The following is a 23,631-nucleotide window of genomic DNA, read 5'->3' as shown; positions in this document are numbered from 1 at the left end:
CATTCGCAGGTCCATTGGTGCCTTGTTTAAATTTATATTGTCAGTTAAAAATCTAGAACTCCACATGTGTTAGGAAGTATTTAAATTGAGAAGGGATTGTAATGAATATGTATTTTGGAAATTTTAAACTTCATATGATGCATGTATGGTTAAATGGGATTGACAAGTGGTTTGGATGAGGGAGCTGAGTTTCCACTTAATTTATTTTAATTTGTGGATGATTGTATGGGTGAGCTGAGCTCCCCAAATGTGTTTTATTGAGATTACAGGTCGGGTGAGTTAATAGCTCTCCGTTGGATAGTTCATGTTATGGCTAGACTCTGTCCGGTTAATTTCTTGAAATTGAGCTCAAAATATGAGCTTCAAGTTTAGGCTAATGAATAGTTAGGCTTACTGCGGGCTTTGAAAGCCTTATGCTAACTCAAATTTTAGTGCCGGTCAAGTCCATAATTTGGATCATGACAGGTTTAGTTCAGTTATTCGGTTATAACCGAATAATGCACACCTCTTACGTAATAGTTAAATTATAATTGATAAAGAACTTTTTGTTTTTATAGATTAGATAAATATTATTGAGTAAGTTTATTTATTATATATATATAAAAAATTAAAATATAAAATTTTAATCATTTTTCAACCTAGATATATCACCACTAAATATCAGCATTGAATATGGATTAGGTCACTACCAAATCCAATGCTTAACCCCTCCATATATAACAATCATAACCTTATTATCATTATCATCGCTATAATATTAATTATTATTTCTCACGTTATTTTAATTTAATTTCTTCTCTATCAACAAGTAATCTTGTTGAATGTGAAGACAAGGTCTGTGATTAGTTTATAAAATGGACAAAAAAATGGAAATTAAAGTCTTAAGAAGTGAAAGGTCTCTTTGGAGGAATGATCAAGGAATTTCACTAAAAAAAATCCAATTGCTGACCAACTCAACTTCAAAGAATAATTCATCAATCACATTATTTTGTAAAAGTTTGAGTTATCAGGGCAACTTAAACAATTAGACTAGCGTATGATCAATTGCAATTTGGATTAAGACTTGGCATGGCGGTAGGTAGTAGCTATTGTCTAAATTTAATAAATATATTAGGTTTAATTAGCTTGATAATTAAGGATTTTATTTGTGCCAACTTGCATAAGTAATAATAATCTATACTCTATATATAAGTACGGCTATAGGTAAAGGTTTGGAATTTCAATGAAGTGATCTTAATTGAGATTGAATTTTAATGAATGAGATGGGAGATTTGTTGGAAGGGAAAGTAACCGAATTTGTTATTAGTCATTGACATCAATCATGGAAAATAAAATAAACACAGATATGGAGAAGTTTTTGAATGAACAAATATGGTAAGAAAGTATTTTCAATAGTCTGACAAATGATATTTTCTTTTATAGTATTGTTATATGGTTAATATGTTAAATTCTCTTTCATATATATATATATATATATATATATATATATATATATATAATTTTTATTATGAAATTTTTATTAAAATATTTGAGAGACGAAAGTAATAAAAATAAAATTTGAAATAATTAATTAAAAAAATTAAAATATTATATTATTTTTATATATTAAAATTAAAAATATATATATATATAAATTAAAATTATTAAGAGTCACGTATATTGCCACAAACAATTCCCTACTCTATTTATATATGCTAATAAATTCAAATTTATGTTAATGTTATTTTATTTTATTTATCTTATTTTAATATGCTTTTAATATATATGATAAATGATGAGAAATTTGTATTAGCATCATTAAATCTTTGCTGTTTTTATTAATTAGTTATTTAATTAATTTAAACTATTATTAATTTATTAATTTCTCGATTATGAATATGTAAGTTGCAAATTAGTTAAGATTATTCTTAATATTATAACAAGTACAATATATTAACATATATTTATTCTATACACATATAATTTTATATAATATGTGCATATAATTTTCTTTTTCCTTTTGCATTACCTTTATAAATTTTAGATTATTAATATTATTTTTTTAGAATAATGCTAATATTACTAAATAAATATAATATTTAAATGCATTATATTTTTAATATATTAAAAGAATATTAAAAAAATTTAATATTTGAAAGTGATAATTAAAATAGTATGATTTAATTAATCTTACATTATTTCATATTTTTAATCAATATTTCTATTATATTCCTATATATTTTTTTATTATCAAATCTTTATTAAAACATTTAAGATAAAATATTTAGTCAACATGAAAATAATAAAAATAAAATATAGAGTAATTAGTAAGAAATTTAAATATTATTTTATTTTTAGGTATTAAAATTAATATATATATATATATATATTAAAAATTTTATTAATTACGTGCAAACAATTCACTAGTTAGTTTATAAATCAAGATGGATGACTATATGTATATATGATTTTAAAATATTTATTGAAATTTATTATAATATTCAGACTTGTATTTTGGGTAAAATTTAAATAATGATCCTGACTCAAAAAATTTACATTGCGATATGAATAAGATATTTTATAAGGTTTTTTAATATAAATTTTATAAATTTTTCTTATTATTATAGGGTGTGAATTGTGAAAAAACTTCATAAAATTAGGACTTAAAAAGTTGATATAATTATAACTTATTCTTTTCATCATAATAAAATTTTTTATTCACATCTTATCTGCATCATATAAGTTTTATAATTAAATGATATAAATTTTATACTTTATTTTTTTATTTATATGTGTCTTAAACTTATACCTAATAAAATTAATATATGAATTACGTACTGAAATGGCTAAACTATGTCTTATATGCATATGATCAAGATTAAAATATAGTAAGAAGGAAACAGAAGAATGTAACAGTGTGGCAGGCATGTGAACCCTTTTTTAAAAAATTAAAAAATAGAGAGGAAATGTTGGTAGGATAAGAGCATGAGTTTATAATAATGTTATTATAATAATGTGATTATACTTTTGACTTTTAAGGTGATTAGCGAATAACAGATATTATAGAACTTTGAGTACAATTTATATTACTGTTGCATCTGTGACGAAAATTTTGATGTTCATGTTCATATAGATATTTGTATGTGTTTGGTGCATGCTGCCCTTTCAATGACTTCATTCTATTTAATTAATTCATTTGTTTGACATTGGAAAGTGTATATATATTAGTCTAAAACATACTTTTCTTGCAGTTCAACTTCATCAATAGTATGAAATTCATACATAGAACATGGAGTCGATGTATAAATTCAACTTCTTGAATGGTAGTAGAGAAAGGAAATCATATAAAATTAATTTTAGTAATGATTGAGTTTATAATTCAGTGACTGAATGTATATCTCATAATATAGAATGTTTAAATTTAATTGTTTAAATTATTAAAAAATTTTAATTGATTTTATAATAATATTTTAAATAAATTTATATTTGTCAATTTTATTATCTTTTATATTATTTTTTCAGGAAGTTAGTGAGTGATTAAAGACTCCTGAAGGTAAAAAATTGATTATTATGCCCTATGCCTTATCTATTAAATACATATATTTTTTAAGATTAATTTTTCATCTTTATAATAAGAGATAAAAAAAGAAGATTACCTTTTAATTTGTATAGCTCATATATATATTGTTGTACAGCCCATTGAATTTATCTCTCAATCGTATTTGCATCATAATTCATAACCACAAAAGAAAATGAGTGTGTATATATATATTTATAGAGAGAGAGAGAGAGAGAGAGAGAGAGAGAGAGAGAGAGAGAGAGAGAGAGAGACATAATAGGAGTATGAGGGTATCTTCATCACAGGGTTAGTAAGATCCTACAAATTACTGGAGAGTAAGATTTATGTATCGCTCGGCCACAAGCAATATTTCAATAACAATCTGTGAAATTTGAACTCAAGATAGGATATATTGAGAACTGAATTCTTAACTGTTGAACTCATCTTTTGTGGATTAAATTTATATCTTATTATGATAACAAATTAAGTCACTTTGATAAATTCTTAATTTATATTATAAGTAACATATAACACTAAATAAATACAAGAGGATAGTATCGCCAAGTCTGAACATGATCACATAGATGAAATAACCTCAAAACCATATGCAAAACTTGGGGTAAATAATGCTTTGCTTGTATATGATTCTTTAAGCAGTGAACGGATTGAAGCGAATCACAGGAAGACAGAGAAGTGGATTGGCCAAGCACAAACTCATGCCTGCTTTGGCTTGCATATCAACCTTATTATCTCCATCTCCTTTGCCAGCAAACTTCCAATCAAAGCACTGAACCATAGACGCAATAGTAATGGGAATTATACTAAAAGCCAAGTGTGAACCAGGGCACAATCTCCTTCCCCCACCAAATGGAAGAAAACTGAAGTTTTGCCTTTTAATTTCCTTTTGGTTATTGTCCTGTTCTTGCAAGAACCTTTCTGGGTAGAACTCATTGGGATCCTCCCAAAAGTTTGGATCCCTCATTATTGAATATGCATTGATCACTACGGCAGTTTCTTTGGGTATATCAAATCCTCCAATTTTACAATCTTCCCCAGGTATTGTTGGGTGTAGTCTCAGAGTTTCTTTCACTACTGCTTCTAAATAATGGAGATTCGGAATATCAGAATCTTCCACTAGTCTTTTTGTTTCAACAATTGACTCTATCTCCTCTTTTAGCTTCTTTAATACATTTGGATGGTTGATGAGCTCTGCGATAATCCACTGCATAGTGTCTGCTGAAGTATCAGTCCCTCAAATGAAGAGATCCTTTAAAAAAAAAAAAAGTAAATAAACCCATTAATATATTAATTTTATAATTAATATTTAAGAAAGAAATTTTTGGATTGATCAGTATTTACCATAATGAAGGCCTTGATTTGGTTCTTGCTTATCTTGAACTCTGCATCTTTATCATGATAAATTTGCAGGAGAATATCCATCAAATCTTTGTCTTCTCTCTCATCACCATCTTTCTTAGCTCTTTCTTCATGCTCGTTCAAAATCTTATCCAACAACTGATCGTACTTTCTTGGTATATCCTTTAGCTGTTTCCTATTTACCCAGAAACCTAATTTCTTCAGAGGACCTAACATGGTAGCTACAGCCAACTTTCCAGCCAGATCAATCGACCCCAAAACCAGCTCTCTGCACCTCTCAGCTTCATCATCTTCTTCTGAACACCTTGTGCTCATTACCATTCTACAAATAATGTTATTTGTTAGCTTCATCAGCTCCTTTTATCACATGAAGCAAAGCAGTTACAAAGCAATAAAGCTGAGAGCTAGAATTCAGCTAGAAGTTACTGAGCTGGAATTTATTTTATTCTAAAAATATAGTTTGTTAGAAATATTTAGCACACGTAACTTGTGTCATATAGCAGTTAGTTTTCTTCCCGCTTATTTTCTAGCTGGTGTATAAAAACATGTCTTTGGGCCTTCTATCAATGAAAAATGAATTATAATTTCATTTCCAGAAACTTGTTATGGTTATCAGAGCATTTTTTTTTTGGTAACCTTTGTTCTTCTTTGCATCTGAGATTTTTTTTTCTCCTTCCTTCTTGATCAATTTTTTATTCTTCCTCCAGTTGATTCTGTATTTGCTTGCTTCTCTTTGATCTGCACTCATGGCAATTGAAGCTGCTAATTCTCGATTTGGAAATTCAGCTCCTGATCATCTCACAAATCCTTCAAATCCATATTTCTTGCATCCTAATGAAAATCCTGCATTAGTTCTTGTTTCTCCTGTTTTATCTGGATCCAACTATCATTCTTGGGCAAGGGCAATGAGAATGGCATTGCAGTCTAAGAACAAAATGAAATTTGTTGATGGAACTCTCAAGATGCTAGCTGCCACAGATCCGATGTTTTCTGTTTGGGAAAGGTGTAATACCATGGTAGTTTCTTGGATCACACATTCAGTATCTCAGTCCATAGCACAAAGTATCCTATGGATTGATGTTGCAGCAGATATATGGAAAGATCTTAAGGATCGGTTTTCTCAAGGAGATGTGTATCGGATTTCTGACTTACAAGAAGAGATATACAGTTCTAAGCAAGGTGAACATTCTATCACAGATTACTTTACTCATTTGAAAATTTTATGGGATGAACTAGAGAATTTTCGCCCTATTCCTCAATGTACTTGTGCAACTCCATGTATCTGTGCAGCTCTTGTCACTATGCGAAAATATAGGGAAAATGACTATGTTATCAGATTCTTAAAGGGCTTAAATGATCAATTCGGCAATGTTAGGTCACAAATTATGCTGTTAGAACCCTTACCTTCCATCAATAAGGTTTTCTCGTTGGTGGTTCAACAAGAAAGACATATGAATATAGGAATACTTACTGAACCAAAAGTGTTTGTTAATAAGTCTAGTCCAGCTGGTTTTCAAAGGAATGTATATGGCAGGGGCACTGATACAGATAATAGAAAGTTTGGGACTCAGAATAACTATAAGACTTGTACATATTGTGGAAAACCAAGACACACAGAAGAGACATGTTATAGGAAGCATGAATTTCCTCCTGGTTTTAAATTCAAGAATTCTGGTGCCAAGATTAATAATGTTTGTACTGGTGATGTTGAGCAGATAATTGATATACCACAAGGTGATCATGAGCATTCAAGTTGTAGTTTTACACCAGATCAGTATCAAAGGTTGCTAGCTTTAATTAAACAGTCTCCTCCCACTCCAGATTCTCATTTAGTGAACCAAGTAAGCCTCAGTCAAGTCATCCCTGAATCCTCTCTTCCTTCCACCATTTCTTATCCCTCTACTTCAGGTAATGTGTTTACCCTTTCTTGTACTACAAAACATGATATGTGGCTTTTAGACACTAGAGCTACAGATCATATTACTTTTTCTCTTTCTTGTTTCACTACCTATAAAAGAACTAGACCAATCTCAGTCAATCTTCCAAATGGTAATAAAGTCATAGCTTATTTTTCTGGCACAATTCATTTTTCTTCTTCATTTATACTTACAGATGTGCTTTTCATTCCTCAATTTCAATTCAATCTTATCTCTGTTACTAAACTTGCTTCCTTACTTCATTGTTGTCTAATCTTTCACTATGACCAATGTCTCATACAGGACCTGAGTACCTTGAAGAAGATTGGTACAGCTAGAGCTAAAGATGGTTTATATGCATTGGTAGATCCTGCCCCACCTTCATTTCCTTTGTCACCTCCACCAGCACATTTAGTTTCTATTTCTGCAGTATATTCAGCTTGCAATCTTGCATTCAATCTCTGGCATTTTAGATTGGGTCATCCTTCTACTACTAGACTTAATGCAATAAAGACCAAATATCCTGATGTTACTTCATTGTCTAATGTAGTTTGTGACATTTGTCATTATTCTAAGCAGAAGAAGTTGCCTTTTCCCATTAGTACTACTCAAACAAATAAAATTTTTGAGCTTGTACATGTGGATATTTGGGTTCCATTTTCTGTAACTACTGTTCATGGTCACAGATACTTCCTCACTGTTGTAGATGATTTCTCAAGGCACACATGGCTTTTCTTGATGAAACACAAATCTGAAGCATCTTTTTTACTTTAATCTTTTGTTCTTCTTGTAGACACTCAATTTTCAACAAAAGTAAAGGTCATTCGAAGTGATAATGGTTTAGAATTTTCTATGCCTCATTTTTACTCTTCCAAAGGAATTGAGCACTAAACAACCTGTGTTGAGACACCACAGCAGAATGCTGTAGTGGAAAGAAAGCACCAACACATATTAAATGTTGCTAGAGCACTTTTATTTCAAGCCAATTTGCCCAAAATTTTCTGGTCATATGCTGTTATACACTCAGTTTGATTCTCGGGCAAAGAAATGTCTTTTTCTTGGCTATAAAAGTGGCACTAAAGGATATATTTTGTTTGATCTTTCTACAAGGGAAATTTTCATTTCTAGACATTTTATTTTTTATGAATCCATTTTTCCTTATAAATCACAGTCCTCTTCTCATTTTTCTACCTCCCCTATTTCACTTCCATTAGACACCACACTTTCTGATTATGATTTTCTTTTTTCTCCTTCTTCTTTATTGAATTCTTTGTCATCTACATTACCTTCACAACATGTATCTCCTTCTTCTACTACACAAACAGAACCTAGACATTCTAACAGAACCCGAAAACCACCTTCATATTTACTGAACTACCATTGCAATTTAGCATCTACAGCTCTAGTAAATACAAGTCCAGGTATTCTCTATCCTCTTTCCCAAGTGCTTTCCTATGATTTCTTGTCTTCTCCTTATAAACACTTTGTTCTATCTATTTCCACAATAGTAGAACATAGGTCATATTCACAGGCCATTAAACACGACTGTTGGAAGCAAGCTGTGCAATCTGAGATAGCTGCTTTGGAGCAAAACAAGACCTGGGAGCTTACTGATTTACCAAGTGGTAAGGTGCCTATTGGGTGTAAGTGGGTTTACAAAGTGAAACTCAAGGCAGATGGGTCTATTGAAAGATATAAAGCCAGACTTGTAGCTAAAGGCTATACACAAACTAAAGGTATAGACTACTTTGATTCCTTTTCTCCTGTAGCCAAAATGACTACTGTGCGCTTGTTATTACCTCTTACTGCTGCCAATAATTGGTTTCTTCAGCAACTAGATGTAAACAACGCATTCTTGCATGGAGATCTTCATGAGGAGGTTTATATGGCCTTGCCTTAAGGATTTAAGGCTTCTAAGCCCAATCAGGTTTGTAGATTGCTTAAGTCTCTTTATGGCTTGAAGCAGGCTAGTAGGCAGTGGTTTTCGAAACTTTCTACTGCCTTACTCTCTTTTGGATATTCCCAATCTAAGTCTGATTATTCTTTGTTCATCAAATCCACATCACAATCATTCACTGCTATCTTAGTGTATGTTGATGATGTTATTCTAGCAGGGAATAATATGATAGAAATCACTCAAGTCAAGCATTTTCTTGATGATTCCTTTAAAATTAAAGACTTGGGTGACTTGAGATTTTTCTTGGGCTTAGAAATTGCAAGAAATTCTGAAGGTATTCTTATTAATCAAAGAAAATATGCCCTTGAGATCTTATCTGACATTGGCTACTTGGCTTCCAAACCAGCCAAAACTCCCATGGACTGTTCTCTTAAGCTTCAAAAGGACACAGGAGATGTTCTTCCTAATCCTTCTTCCTATTGAAAACTAATTGGGAGACTCTTATACTTAACTACTACCAGACCAGATCTTACATTTGCTGTTCAACAACTCAGTCAATTTTTAGCCCAGCCTACTACTTTGCATCTTCAAGCTGCAAATAGAGTTCTTCGGTATATAAAGGCTTCTCCTGGTCTTGGTTTGTTCTTTCCAGCAAATTCCTCACTTCAATTAAAAAGCTTCAGTGATTCTGATTGGGCAGGGTGCATAGATACAAGGCGATCTGTTACTGGTTTCTGTATTTTCTTGGGCAACTCTCTAATTTCATGGAAGTCTAAAAAGCAAAGCACAGTGTCTCGATCTTCTTCTGAGGCTGAATATAGAGCTTTAGCTTCTGTGACTTGTGAACTCCAATGTATTACATATCTGCTTCATGATCTCCATGTTCCTTTCACACAACCAGCATTGATTTACTATGATAATCAATCTGCCTTATCTATTGCCGCTAATCCTACATTTCATCAACGTACCAAACATATTGAACTTGATTGCTATATTGTTCGTGAAAAATCTCAGCAAGGCCTAGTTAAGTTGCTGCCTATTTCTAGTTCTGCCCAGATAGCTGATATTTGCACGAAACCCCTAGCTTATACGCCATTTCACACTCTTCAACTCAAGCTGGGAATGTTGGATATTTATTCTCCAGCTTGCGGGGGGGTATCACATGAAGCAAAGCAGTTACAAAGCAATAAAGCTGAGAGCTAGAATTCAGCTAGAAGTTACTGAGCTGGAATTTACTTTATTCTAAAAATATAGTTTGTTAGAAATATTTAGCACATGTAACTTGTGTCATATAGCAGTTAGTTTTCTTCCCGCTTATTTTCTAGCTGGTGTATAAAAACATGTCTTTGGGCCTTCTATCAATGAAAAATGAATTACAATTTCATTTCCAGAAACTTGTTACCTTTCCCAGATCAACTTTCTCATTTTTAATAGCTTTCTCCACAAGTTTATTCAAGAAACGTCTGTGTTCTTCACATCGAACGCCTCTTGATCTTTCGACTTGGCGTGTTCCAAGCAATTCTGTTACGCAAAGTTTCTTCATGAACCTCCAATGATCTCCATATGGAGCTGTAAGAAAGCTGTATCTTCCAAATAATAGCCTGTCATCAAATGGAGATTTTGGTCTATCTGCAAATGAGACATCATTCTTTTTGAAAATCTCAGCAGCAAATGAAGCTGATGAGACAAGAAGAAGAGGAGGAGAGCCAAGGTGGAGATAGAGGAGAGGGCCATATTTAGATGAGAGATATGGGAAACATTTGGTAACCACAGGGCTGAGGAGGTGAAGGTGTCCGATGAATGGAAGGCATGGAGGGCTTGGAGGATGGTGGAGGGTTGGTTGCGTTCTTTTCTTGAATAAGTATTGAAAGAGAAGGCTTGAGATTATCCAAAGGAAGAAGAGGATGAAGTAGTATTGGAAATCACCACCAATGGTTGCCATTTTGCTAGATGATTGATACTTGATGAATCAACTTGCCACCTTTTTATGCCAAATTATAAAGGAAGTATTCATTAACTCTTATTACGTGTAACAGGTCCACTTTCATATATTATTAAATATAAAACTTGTAAGTTTTTTTTTTCTAATAAGGGATCCAGAGAGTAGGAATCCTAACATTACAAGTATTTGATTCCTATAAGATTAGAAGTTCTACAAAATCTGCACAAAATCATGTGTTGACAAGTCAAAAGACAATTTGAAAGACAACAAATAACATAGTTTGTGCAGATATGTCATTATGCATCTCAAATTGGAGCATGGAGATCTCGAACGCCTAACTTGAGAATCAATATCTCAAACTGATGAGCCCCTATGTAAAATAGAAAAGCTTATTAATATTAATTAGTATTATAATATTGCATATTTCTTCGCTTGTGAAGTAATAGTTTATTCATAGTTGCACGAGTCGTCCGTCAACGAAGTTTGTTGGCTAACAATAGTACTAAATTTCTTACAATTACTGACTATATGATTGAAAATTAATTAATATAATCACTGGTTTTTTTTTTTTAATTTCACGCGTGTAATGAATATAATAAAACAGATTAATTTAATGATAAATATATTTTCAATTTAAATAAATATTTGAATTTAAATTTCTTTTTTTTTTATAAATTTTGGAAAAAAAAACTTTCCAAAATTATATAGTATATAAATTATAATAATATATTACAATTTCAATATATAATATATTTAAAAAAAATTGTTTGCATAAAATTAATTTTCGGTATGGATTCAATATAATTTTACTTTGATTAAAATCAAACTAAAATAATAAATTAAATTCGGTATGATTTTGATTAATTTGATACTATTTTTGTGTTTGGTTTGGATCCCAAAATCCATGAATACGGCTAGATAGCACATGCAATTGGGTAAAAAGAAAATAACCACACTTAAAATATCCACCTTAGCATATATTAAATAAAGATAAAATTGATAAAGTGTCCACTTTAGTGTGCAATATGCAATTTCAGTATAGATAACATTGCTCTTATTTAACATTTATAGTCTTGACCTTGGTTCAATGACTGAAACAGATTACTCATCATTCATATGGCAAATCTAGATTTGAGTTCCTACTCTCCTAATTTTCTACTAAGAAAATGTAACAACATTTATACGCAGGAGTTGATGACTAATCCAACACTTCATTATTAGATCATTTAGGCAGAAACTGGGTTGAAATGAATCATAGGAAGGCACAGAAGTGGATGTTCCATGCTCAGAATCATGCCTGCTTTAGCTTCCATATTAACCTTTCCTTCATCTCCCGCAAGCTTCCAATCAAAGCATTGAACCATTGATGCCACAGTAATATTCATTACACTGAGGGCTAATTGTGAACCAGGGCATATTCTCCTTCCCCCACCAAATGGAACAAAATTAAAGTTTTGCTTCTTAGTTTCCTTTTGGTTTTCTTGTTCTTGCAAGAATCTCTCTGGGTAGAACTCATTAGGATTATCCCACAATTCTGGATCCCTCATTATGGAATATGCATTGATCATTACTGCAGTTTCTTTAGGTATATCAAATCCTCCAATCTTACAATCTTCTCTGCATTCTCTAGGTATTGCAGGTAACAATGGATAGAGTCTCAATGTTTCCTTCACTACAGCTTGCAAATAATGGAGATTTGGAATATCAGAATCATGTACTAGTCTATTTGCTCCAACAACTGACTCTATCTCCTCTCTTAGCTTCTTGAAAATATTAGGATGATTGATGAGTTCTGCCATCAACCACTGCATGGTATTTGCTGCAGTATCAGTCCCTCCAATGAAGAGATCCTAGCACACAAGCAGAAAATTAAGAATTTTATCATTTTATTATTAAATTTAAGATGAATTTTATTATTCAAGAGAAAAGATTACCAGAAAGAAGGCCTTCATCTGGCTTCTGGATATCCTAAACTCTGCATTTTCATCTTGATATACTGTCAAGAGAATATCCATCAAATCCTTATCCTTTCTCTCACCACTCTCTCTCTTTGCTCTCTCTTCATGCTCCTTCAATATCTTTTCAAGCAACTCATTGAACCGTCTTGGTACATCCTCTATCTGTTTTCTATTCACCCAATAACCTAATCTTTTCAGAGGTCCTAACATGGTAGCTATAACCAGCTTTCCAGCTAGAGCGATCGATTCTTCCAACAGTTCTCTGCACGTCTGAGCCTCATCATCTTCCTCTGAACACCTTGTGCTCATTACCATCCTGCATATAGTGTTATTTGTCAGCTTCATCAACTCCTGACCCACATCAACACTCTCATTCTTGGAAGCTTTCTCAACCAGATTATGCAAGAAACGCCTAAGTTCTTCGCGTCGAACACCACGAGATCGTTCAAGCTGTGATGCTCCTAGCAATTCAGTTACGCAAAGTTTCTTCATGAACCTCCAGTAATCCCCATAAGGAGCAGTAATAAAGCCTGCGTTTCCAAATAGTAGCCCATCATCGAAAGGAGTTTTGGGTTTTGCTGAGAAGGCGAGATCATTTGTTTTGAAGATCTCAGCTGCATATGATGCTGATGAGACGAGAAGAAGGGGACGAGAGCCAAGACGGAGATAGAGGAGAGGGCCATGTTTAGAAGAGAGATAATGGAAGCATTTGGACACCACTGGGCTGAGGAGGTGAACGTGACCTATGAATGGAAGAGCAGGTGGGCTTGGAGGAAGGTGGAGATTTGGCTTGGTGGTGGGTTTCTTGAAGAGGTGTTGAAGGAGAAGTCTTGAGAGTAGCCATAGAAAGACGACGATGAAGTAGAATTGGATATCGCGGATGATTGCCATTATTGCTAGACGGTTTAGAGTTAGACAAATTGGTGGATTTTTTCTTTGGCTCAATATGTTAGTGATCGACGTAAATATAAACAAGAGATAAATTTTTCATATTTTATAAATAGGCCTACAATTAGCTCTCTCGTGAATAATTTTAAAATAAATAGGTGAAAATATTCAAATTCAAGACCTTCCACTTCATAACCTTTAAAGAAATATACAATTTTATAAATATAAAAAATACTAAAATTTACATTTAATAATTTTCCTTTTCTAATAGTAGTAAGGCTTGTGAAGCAAATGATACTAAAGTCAACTATAAGTTAGTTGGCAAATTTCATTATCATTGATCTCAACTTATTAATCCAAGTAAATGATGAGTTGAGTATAGAAATTGAAGTTGGAATCTTTTGGCAGAAGAAATTGGAAATACTCATTTTAATTTCAAGTTATTGAATTTTTCAACTATTTTCTTTTAATCAAAGAATGTTTCAACTATTCAATTGTGTATTTATTAAAAAAATTGTATGGCTTAGAAAATTCACTACTCAATAGACAAGTTAGAAATTATTATGTTTTTTAATTTACATAATAAAAAAATAGTAATTATTTATTAGAATTCTTTTCTTTTCCTCAAAGTTTGGATTGTTGAAATATATTGTTTGCAAAACCTAACCAATATTATATACAAAATCTAATAACCATAGGCCAAATTTTTCAAATTCACATAAATAAGTGTTGAGTATAGGAATAAAATTTGCTATACTTTTAAGAGGAGAATTCAAATTTGATTATTGGATAAAATATTATTGAGAGGAGCAACCACAAATTTTAAAGGAAATAATTTTTTATGAATCATAAAATAGATATAGTAGAATACCACATTAAATTAAAAAATTTTCTAACCCATCATATTAATTTTATTTTTTATCAAACACCCAATTCTAAAGATTGACAAATAGAATTCTTCCTCAATTGTGTGCATTTAACAGAAGTCAAAGAAATGAGAGATATTCATTTGGATTCATTCTTCATAAATACATTCATTCATAGGCTTTGGTTCACTTGCAAAGTGACCTATGAGCCCAACTTTTTTTTGTCTTCAATTGTTATGTACAAGACAAAGCCCAATTTAAAGTTTATTTCTATAAAATTAATTTTTTTTAATATGTTCCAACTTAAAATTAACAAATTTAATATCATAAAATCAAAATTTATATGTTCAATTAATGAAATTATAAAAAAATTATCTAGATTTGTTCTATATAAATATCAAAAAACATATTAAAAACTGTATTTCATGTGAAATTCATTAATTTTGTATGAAAAATTCATCCATTTGTATAGTGATTCACATGAATTGATGACTGAATTCATTATTGCTAAATTAAAGATATAAAACAAGAAATTGCAAGCATGTTATGAATAGAATTAAGGAAGAAAGCTTCCATTATTCATAACTAAAAAGACCAACAATCTATCACATGGAAGGACAAGGAAACAACGGGGAGAGAGAGAGAGAGAGAGAGAGAGAGAAATTAAACATCAAGAGCTAAAATCCAGTAGTTTCAATACATAGTTTAATTTATATCCTCTCATTACTAACAGCATTACTACTATTCCAAGAAATGAACCCAGGTAGCTCTTATCACGTGTTTTATCCTTATCATAGCTGTGCTCTATGCTCCTACTTCCTTGTAATTTCACCTGCACATCAAAAATTGAAAAAAAAATGTACTAAAATGACAGAAAAATAGAGAAAATAAGGAAAAGAAACAGTAAAGTCTGAGAGAATGCCCTTCAAGAAGAGAGATACATGGTTCAAAGTTGGCAAAGCATTTGTCAGGAAGCTGCAAGGCCATGTTCCTGTCAACACCAGAAATTGGAGGGCCATTTAGAAGCACACACAGACAAGGTTGACCAAGAGATTTCACAGCATTGCAACAGGCTTCACTTGGTGGAATTGGCCTAGAAGGAGCAACTGCTGCCCTGCAAGGTATCATTTGAACAAGTGCTGAGAAGAAAGTGTTAGCACAAGCATGGCCTTTCCCTTGCTCCACCAATCCTGTCATCACCACCACAAAAACCAGCAGCGGCAGGGTCTTAGCACCAGAAACCTTCATCTTTCAACTTAATTTTAAGTGATTTTTTTTTTATTTGAAAAGAATGGACTCAGAAAGCTTGAATTTATACTTGCATATATGCAGCAAATGGGGCTCATGCCTCTGTGCACACCATTCCAAACCCAAGACTACATTGATCATGCCATTTTTATTGCGGCTCTGCTTTTGATCTGATCTGTATCAAGTCCTATAGTACTTTTGGTGTGGTGATGAAATAGTTACTAAACTCAAATTTCATGACTCCTTGTATATTTGCCTTGGCCAAGCTTATTGCCCATTTCTTTTACAAGGGTAATGAAGAAAACATTAAGATTGGCATTCAGCAATTGAATTCAATTCAACTCATTATCAATTTTAGAAGGGAAAAGTAAAGATTGAAAGCCTATTAGCTTTTTTGTTTATCTTTTCTTTTCTTTTACACTGGAAGGAGGGACATAAATTTGAGATTTTGCCCAAGTTGTGAGATGTACTATTAGCTTGATTGCATAAATAGATTTATCAAAGCCAAAATCAATTTTCATGTTCTAAAAGAAAACTATGTATACAGAGTAACCAGTATAAGACTATTGTAGAAATGGGTAAATATGTTCCTCAGAAAATCTTATGGTGCTGATGCAGATGGCTTGCTTTTTGATAAGTAGGTGTGCACAAATAGAATTTCTTGGAATTTCAATTATGTAATTCATTGAAATTATGTTAATCCTTCACCAATATGGTGAAAATTGTGTAACCTGTCGCACTTGCAACTCATTTAGCCTTCCTGTAAAATAAAATATTAATAATAAAATTGAAATATTTTATTTTTAGCCATCAACCAGAAATTTAGCACAAAATTCAATTACCAATGATATAATTTGCCCAATCATGCATTTCAAAGAGGAAAAACACATTTTCTAATTGAGTTCATTACATTACCAAATTTTATAGGTTTCAAGAAAACATCAGCAAACTCGTCGCATTCAGAAAGAACTTGCAAGAATATGCTGAAACATCGCAGAAACAATTCTACCTAATAATGGCTTATTATAATCCCAGTCCCACAGTAGACCCTCTCTTTATTACAGAGCATACCACAGAAAACCCATAAGATGTTGCTGATTAATTAATTACAAGATATTAGGCTTCAATTTTATGCCCATTTAGATTGATTGCTGAGAGCTCTTGTTGCATAAACTCTCCTGCCTACATTGGTGGATATTTGCTGACATCTTGGCGTTTTGTAAAGTCGCCTAGAGGCTTCAATTAAGCATGAGATGCCTCGAACAAAGTCACTCACAGTTAATGTTTTTGGGCACATCTGATTTGAGTTGGAAATGAAATGGGAATCAATCTATTCCAATAATTCAAATCCAATTTTAATTTTGAGAAATAATTCAATGATAATTGTAGATATAATGATTTTAATTCCACCTAAATCCAAGTATTGAAACATAATTTTTCCTTTTTTTTTTTATTTCATGTATATGAAATAAATTGATGGAGTCTTATTCCAGAAATTACAATAGAAATAGAATTTTTCCATTTCCAGAGTGAACCAAATGTGGCCAAAGACAAGAAACCAGTAAGAACCAGAAGGATGATAATTCTGGTGATAATAATGTTCGTTCACTTACTGTTGAGGAAACTCTCCATGGGCTACGGTTTTGTTCTGATGCTAATTTGACTGCATCAATTGTTCTCTTTGTGACAAAAACTTCATGGCATGCATGCCAGCTATGCAGTCAACCACTCTATCTGTAAATAAAAAGAGAAACAACATTAACATTAAAAGCTATATAGCATGTAAGATAAATGATTATTCAAGATATTGATCAACCAAACAACTGAAACATGGTATACATTATGGATTACAAAATCTATTAGTTGGTAGTGCAAAGCATTATATACACGTTCGGTAAACAAGCTACCTCGCATACCTTTTCATTGCCTCCCCAATGGAGGCCAAAAGATTAGACTGGCAAAAGAAATAAAATCATCCTTGTTGATAAGCAATAAAGAATAACTACTATTAAGCTCTTACCTGCTTTCCTGTCTGAATAAGGAGACATCCTAAAGGAACCTTCACTTCAACTTTTTGTCCATTCCTTAGCCAAATGTTAAGACCAGGGAATCTATTTCTGCCATGAATGGTTAAAAAGGTTAAGGTCATAATGATATCCAGCAAAAACAATGCCTTCTCGGCCCTAACAGCCAAGATCACTCCCTGTTGGTGCGAGAAGATGTGGTCCCTGGAGATAAAGAGGAAGAAGGAATTGTCAAGAAGAAACAAAATTTTTAATAAACATATGAGTTTAGCAATAGAAATTATAAGAATATAATACATGTCATGCTTAATAACACACAATAGACACAAATGATTTAAAGAGAGAGAGCAATAAAGAGTAAGAGAGTAAGTGAATATTGAAAAGGTTACTGGAAGGCCTTGCTTCCCACTTACACTGTCTCAAAAAAGTACTAGATTATCAAATCCAAGTTATGGCATTGTCAAGCCTTTCGGAATCAAGTTGCCACATATCAAGAATTTGGACCGCAAGTCAAATAGTTAAGGGCTGGACTACCGGGGTATGGTAATAGTGGATAGTGCCTAGATTTGATTCTAACTAAGCCCAAAAAAAAAAAAAAAAACAAATAAGTAAATATAATAAAATAGACAACCAAAACATAGAGTTAAAAATATATTCCACAACCCCAAAGGATAAAACCTTAGTGCCTGTTTGGTATTGAGGTTTCAAGGCTAATATTGCATTTTAGGGAAAAAAACACCATTTTAAATATTAAAAAAAATTATTTTGCTGTTTTAACATTCTAATAACTAAAACTTATCAAATTTAATTTTAAATTATTTTTTAATACTCTCTAACTAATATATATTTAAAAAAAAAAATATTTTCTCAATAGTAATTTCACCAGAAATGCCAAACAGATTTTTAGTACACCGTCAGAGACTTTCAATATTGGTAATACATACCGATACAGATTACAAGATGTTTGCCATTCAAGTTGCTTTTGTAAGCTTACAATGAAAATTGAGCATTCACCATTCAGGTCTGTTGGGAATTAACAATTTAGCAAACCTTGTGTTTCATGTGTCACATTGACATTGTAAATTCACTAATCCAAAAGGGAAAAGAGAGAGAGAGAGAGAGAGAGAGAGAGAGAGCAGGAAGGGTTGTGGCTTAACGGATAGAATTAAGTATGCTCCCCCACCCACCACAAAAAAAAAAAATAATAAATAAAAGGGAAGCACATAGGTAGATTTGCCATTACTACTAGCTCAAAATTTTGATTAAACCATCCACAATCAATAGTTTTCTATTTATTCCCACTCCCTGCCTTTAAACTTAAAAATACTAAGACAATATACCAAGTTCAATCAGCAAACAATTTTACCTGCTTCATAATAAAAGTAAATGCATCCTTGGACAAGCCAAAACCAATCACAGCCATTTCAGCAACAGCCTGAAAAAGGAGATGAAATAAATGATTGTGCAAGTTATATGCTAAACAACCAGTGTACTCAAACCAACCCACATAAGTGGCTTGCCTCTATTGCTGAGATCATTTTGTGTCCCCATGAGTCGATCGTGTCTTTCCATTCAGTGAAACCTTCAGGTTCCGAATTAAGTTCCTAGAAAAGTAGGAAAAAGATAATTAGCAAATAGCAACTAGAGGATGAACACATTCAAAGGAACTGAAAAGATTCAATACCTTAAAATGGGTGTCAAACGGCCGAGGACCTACTCTCCACATATATCGCCACTTGAGATCCGGTCCCTTCGGAGTGGATGGTTGGAACTTTTTGGGCGTTGCTTTTAATTACTCTAACATCTCTTCATCAGCCAGGCTCCTTGGAACTTCTACTCCTTCAGGGGTCACTCCAACCTGTTGTCTCCAATGGCACCAGAAATTCTTGAATTTCTCCCCTTTTCTCAAAATAAACAAAATAAAAAATATAATCTTACACCAATAATGCAATCATCCTTCATTCTCCTTCAAGGGAAGATGTTAAGTAACTAAGCAAAGTTTCTAATGTTCTTCCTTTCTGTTTCTCACACTTTCTTAGTTCTTAGTAATCAAACAAACTCGATTACCAGAGTGGCAACATAGGTGAGGTGTGGCGCCAAAAAAACTGCAACCAAACATTCTGCTAGCTATTAAATAACTTTCAAAGTTTAAGGTCCTACGCAGTGACTGTCTGCACTGAGACAATACTCAACCATCGAATGCAATGCCCACGACAAGTCATAAGCTCCACATTCTAAAGTTCATAATTCAATTTCCCTTCATTTACCTCCATTGTTTTAGCACCCGAACGATTTGCTCTCCCACATTTCTCTCAGTAGCTAAACTAACACTTTCTCAGCAACCAAACAAAAAACCAAAACCCATAAATTACAAATTAAATTTTTAAAAAATTCTTCTACCTGGTAATGCAATTGGGGTCTCTCCTGCAGCCTTTTGAACTCTGGTGGTCTCTCGAAGTACTTCTCCATCATGTCTTAAATGCTTTTATTAATTCATAAAAATAATATATATATATATATATATAATTCTGACTCACACTTTATTATTTGGGTAGACAAGATCCCTCTGAGCGTTTGTTAGAAGCGACGGTCTTAAATTGTTAAAATCACCTTATTTATTATTTAAATATCAATTACATTTACTAAAGTTCCATTTCATCTCCGTCTTTAAAATTATCTTCTCTCTAACTAGTAGATGGAGAAAATTTTTAAAAGAATCATTTTAGGTACAAAGTGTTGAGTTTTGTTCAATGATAATTTAAATAAACTATACCACCGAGCATGGTAATTTAGTGATTAACTCAGTGAGATGATCTTATTCCACTCCAATTTGACTCCCTACACTGACATGATGATTAATTACTATCTCTATTTTGGAGTGTAACAGGAGTCGATGTCGAGTTATTCAATGATTCATTTTACGAGTGTCACCTCGGATTCAGTGGTATATCCCTTTCTATAGAGTTGGGTTAAATGAATAATATCATCTACTGAATTTGAGTTTTGGACTTAAGAGATTACAACCGTCATGCTCGAAGAATTCTCATTTTTTGAAAAAAAAGAATACCAATCAAACTTTTAACTAATCAAACTATATAAATGAAATAACTGAGTTGAAGATATTCATTGTGCCCAACAGTACTAAAGTTATGTTTGATAGAGTATAATATATTGTAATATAATTAATTATGTAATGTAATTAAAATTGTAATATAATATAATGTAATATAAGTAGTATAATGTAACAATAAATTTTATTTTTATATTTAATTTATTTATAATGTCAATAATAACAGTAATGATTATAGGTAGTTGATTAGTAGTGGTGGCTAAGTGGTCATAGTGGTGGGTCAATGATAATTAGATAGTGGTCATGGTGGCAAGATGAAGCAGCGGTGATGATAATAACCAAATGATGAGAGGTGAAGGCAATTAAGTGGTAATAATAGTAGTCAAGTGATAATGATAGCAATGGTGATGATGGTGATAGAATATGAATAATGGTAATAGCAACAATAATAGTTGAATAATGATAGTAAGAGTATTGATAATAAATAAAAAAAATTAAATCAATTACATTAGCTTTTATATGTAATAATCATTATTAATTAATTACGTCTAATTATTATTTAATTACGTCTAGTTTTTTATGATATTAAACAATATAATTAAATTTGTAATCTAATTGCCATTACATTATAATTATAGTTATGTAATATTAAACATGCCCTTAGATTTAAGCTAAATGGATTATTATCCAATCTTTCAAGGCTTATTATGATCACATCAAAAGGATTGGTTATGTCCTCGAAATGATCATCTTTATTTCTAGACACAAACACATAAATTAATCTTCAAGTAAAGGTAAAAGCCAAAACAAGGAGAAAAACCGAAGAAATGAATCGTTGAAACCAACGAGGAGTTGCACAATCTTTCTTGTGTGGTGCTGTTAACAATGGAGAAATGCAAATAAATAATCCCTTGCATTTTTATTACAAGTATAAGAACACTTTCTCTGCTACAATATTCTTTCGTCTATACTTTTCAAAAATGGTGGACATCCAAGACTACACCATTCTCTTTCTTGTTTGGTTAATTTCAACCCTCCTGGTTCGAGCCATCTTCTTGAAAACACGAGCAAAACCACCTCTCCCACCGGGTCCTACAGCATTTCCAATCATAGGACACCTTCACCTTCTCCGTCCGATCCCTCATCAGGCACTACACAATCTCTCAGAACGCTATGGTCCCTTATTTTACCTTTCCTTTGGTTCCGTTCCTTGTGTCGTTGTCTCTTCTCCTGAAATGGCGAAAGAGTTCCTGAAAAATCATGAAATGTCCTTCTGCAATCGCCCGTCAACTGTGGCGGTTCGATGCTTGACTTATGGTGCATCTGACTTCAGTTTTGCTCCTTATGGTCCTTACTGGAAGTTCATGAAGCAAATATGCATGAGTCAGCTTCTTGGTGGACAAACCCTAGATCGGTTTCTTGATGTCAGGCAAGAAGAAATCGAAGTTTTCTTGAAATTAATGTTGCAGAAGGGTCAAGAAGGGAAGGAAGTTAATCTTGGTGAAGAGTTAATGACCCTCGCAAACAATATAATCTCGAGAATGACCATGAGCAAGAGGTGTTCAACTACAGATGATGAGGCTGGGGATGTGAGGAAATTGATTGAAGAGGTTGGTGTGATTACAGGGAAGTTCAACTTTCAAGATTATATTTGGTTTTGCAAGAATATAGATGTACAAGGATTTGGGAAGAGGATTAAGAAAGTGCAAGTGAGATTGGATTCAATGATGGAAAGTATCCTGAAAGAGCATGAAGAGGCAAGGATGAAGAAGAAGAATGGCAAGACAAGTGAAAATGGTGAATTGGGTGATGATTTCAGCAAGGATCTTGTTAATATATTGCTGGATATCATGGAAGATGAAAGCTCAGAGATGAGACTTTCCAGGGAGAGTGTCAAAGCCTTTATCCTGGTAAGACAATTTCTCGTTCATTCAACAGTAGAGATAAGATTTATGGTCTATTTCTTTACCTTTCTTGTTCATTTTGTCGTTTGACAAATCATATATAGGTGATCCCCCTCAACAATTAAAAGTAAAATTTGAAAATTTTCACAGGAGATGTTTACTACGGGCACAGGAACATCTGCAGGTGTAATCCAATGGGCAATGGCAGAGCTGATAAACCATCAAAATATATTCAAGAAAGCAAGAGAAGAAATCGATTCCTTTGTTGGAAAGAAAAGGCATCTCAAGGAATCAGATATTCCAAGCCTACCTTACCTTCAAGCCATTGTGAAGGAGACCCTGAGGCTGCACCCATCAGGTCCATTATTCACCAGAGAATCAACTCAAGACTGCAACATTGGAGGCTACCACATTCCTCCTAACACAAGACTCCTTGTCAATGTGTGGGCAATTGGAAGAGATCCCAATTACTGGGAAAACCCAATGGAGTTTCAGCCAGAGAGATTCATGGGTAGTAGTGTAATTGATGTTAGAGGCCAACATTACCATCTTTTGCCATTTGGGAGTGGAAGAAGAAGCTGCCCTGGAACTTCTTTAGCATTACAAGTTATCCATACTACACTAGGAAGTATGATCCAATGCTTTGATTGGAAGGTCGTCAATGGAGAGTCCGTAGACATGAGCGAAGCTGCTGGGATCTCTCTCTTGATGGAAAAACCTCTGATGTGTGTCCCTGTAGCACGTTCACAGTGCAAGGAGATCATGGGTTGATCGAATTAACATGCTCATTTTGCCATATTTTTTCTTCTTTTTCTTTTCTTCTTCACTACCATTTGCCATATCAAATTTAGTAGATAATGTGGTTGATGATTTCATCAATGATTATCAATGATTTGCACATCAATTTGGACCTATTTTCCTTGGGAAAATTTTATTTAAACTCTGTTTATGTGACTAAAAACATAATAAATATGACAAAACTAATATGTAAAATAAAAAGACT

The 23,631-nt window shown here is 32.7% G+C and overlaps 3 protein-coding genes and 2 pseudogenes across 3 annotated transcripts; 1 reads left to right on the top strand and 4 right to left on the bottom strand.

The window, feature by feature from the left end:
* Positions 1-4,000: 4,000 nt before the first annotated feature.
* LOC110647238 (cytochrome P450 705A22-like) lies at positions 4,001-10,670 on the bottom strand (annotated as a pseudogene).
* Positions 10,671-11,666: 996 nt separating this feature from the next.
* LOC110647247 (cytochrome P450 705A22-like) lies at positions 11,667-13,611 on the bottom strand. The gene is made up of 2 exons (XM_058151991.1): positions 12,605-13,611; positions 11,667-12,520 (listed from the first exon to the last, which is right to left on the bottom strand). The coding sequence occupies exons 1-2, from the start codon at positions 13,517-13,519 to the stop codon at positions 11,897-11,899; spliced, it is 1,539 nt and encodes a 512-aa protein (XP_058007974.1). The 5' UTR covers positions 13,520-13,611; the 3' UTR covers positions 11,667-11,896.
* A 1,246-nt stretch (positions 13,612-14,857) lies between these two features.
* On the bottom strand, positions 14,858-15,676 carry LOC110647254 (putative lipid-transfer protein DIR1). Its single transcript, XM_021800994.2, has 2 exons — positions 15,324-15,676; positions 14,858-15,214 (listed from the first exon to the last, which is right to left on the bottom strand). Exons 1-2 carry the CDS (start codon positions 15,628-15,630, stop codon positions 15,195-15,197), a joined length of 327 nt encoding a protein of 108 aa, XP_021656686.2. The 5' UTR covers positions 15,631-15,676; the 3' UTR covers positions 14,858-15,194.
* A 1,070-nt stretch (positions 15,677-16,746) lies between these two features.
* LOC110647241 (uncharacterized) lies at positions 16,747-20,126 on the bottom strand (annotated as a pseudogene).
* A 1,431-nt stretch (positions 20,127-21,557) lies between these two features.
* On the top strand, positions 21,558-23,399 carry LOC110647244 (cytochrome P450 93A3). The gene is made up of 2 exons (XM_021800984.2): positions 21,558-22,634; positions 22,779-23,399. The coding sequence occupies exons 1-2, from the start codon at positions 21,618-21,620 to the stop codon at positions 23,397-23,399; spliced, it is 1,638 nt and encodes a 545-aa protein (XP_021656676.2). The 5' UTR covers positions 21,558-21,617.
* The last annotated feature ends 232 nt before the right edge of the window (positions 23,400-23,631 follow it).

This window comes from Hevea brasiliensis, chromosome 8, assembly GCF_030052815.1.
Source record: "Hevea brasiliensis isolate MT/VB/25A 57/8 chromosome 8, ASM3005281v1, whole genome shotgun sequence".
Classification (NCBI taxonomy): Eukaryota; Viridiplantae; Streptophyta; class Magnoliopsida; order Malpighiales; family Euphorbiaceae; genus Hevea; species Hevea brasiliensis.
Note: the sequence above shows the minus strand (reverse complement) of the source record. Positions and strands in the feature narration are given on the sequence as shown.

Coding starts and splice junctions, on each gene's coding strand:
- LOC110647247 (XM_058151991.1), bottom strand. CDS start 13,519: ATGGCAATCATCCGCGATATCCAATTCTACTTCATCGTCGTCTTTCTA. Junction 12,521..12,604: donor AGATGAAGGCCTTCTTTCTG/GTAATCTTTTCT, acceptor CTTGTGTGCTAG/GATCTCTTCATTGGAGGGAC.
- LOC110647244 (XM_021800984.2), top strand. CDS start 21,618: ATGCAAATAAATAATCCCTTGCATTTTTATTACAAGTATAAGAACACT. Junction 22,635..22,778: donor GTGTCAAAGCCTTTATCCTG/GTAAGACAATTT, acceptor AAATTTTCACAG/GAGATGTTTACTACGGGCAC.
- LOC110647254 (XM_021800994.2), bottom strand. CDS start 15,630: ATGAAGGTTTCTGGTGCTAAGACCCTGCCGCTGCTGGTTTTTGTGGTG. Junction 15,215..15,323: donor CTTTGCCAACTTTGAACCAT/GTATCTCTCTTC, acceptor TTTGATGTGCAG/GTGAAATTACAAGGAAGTAG.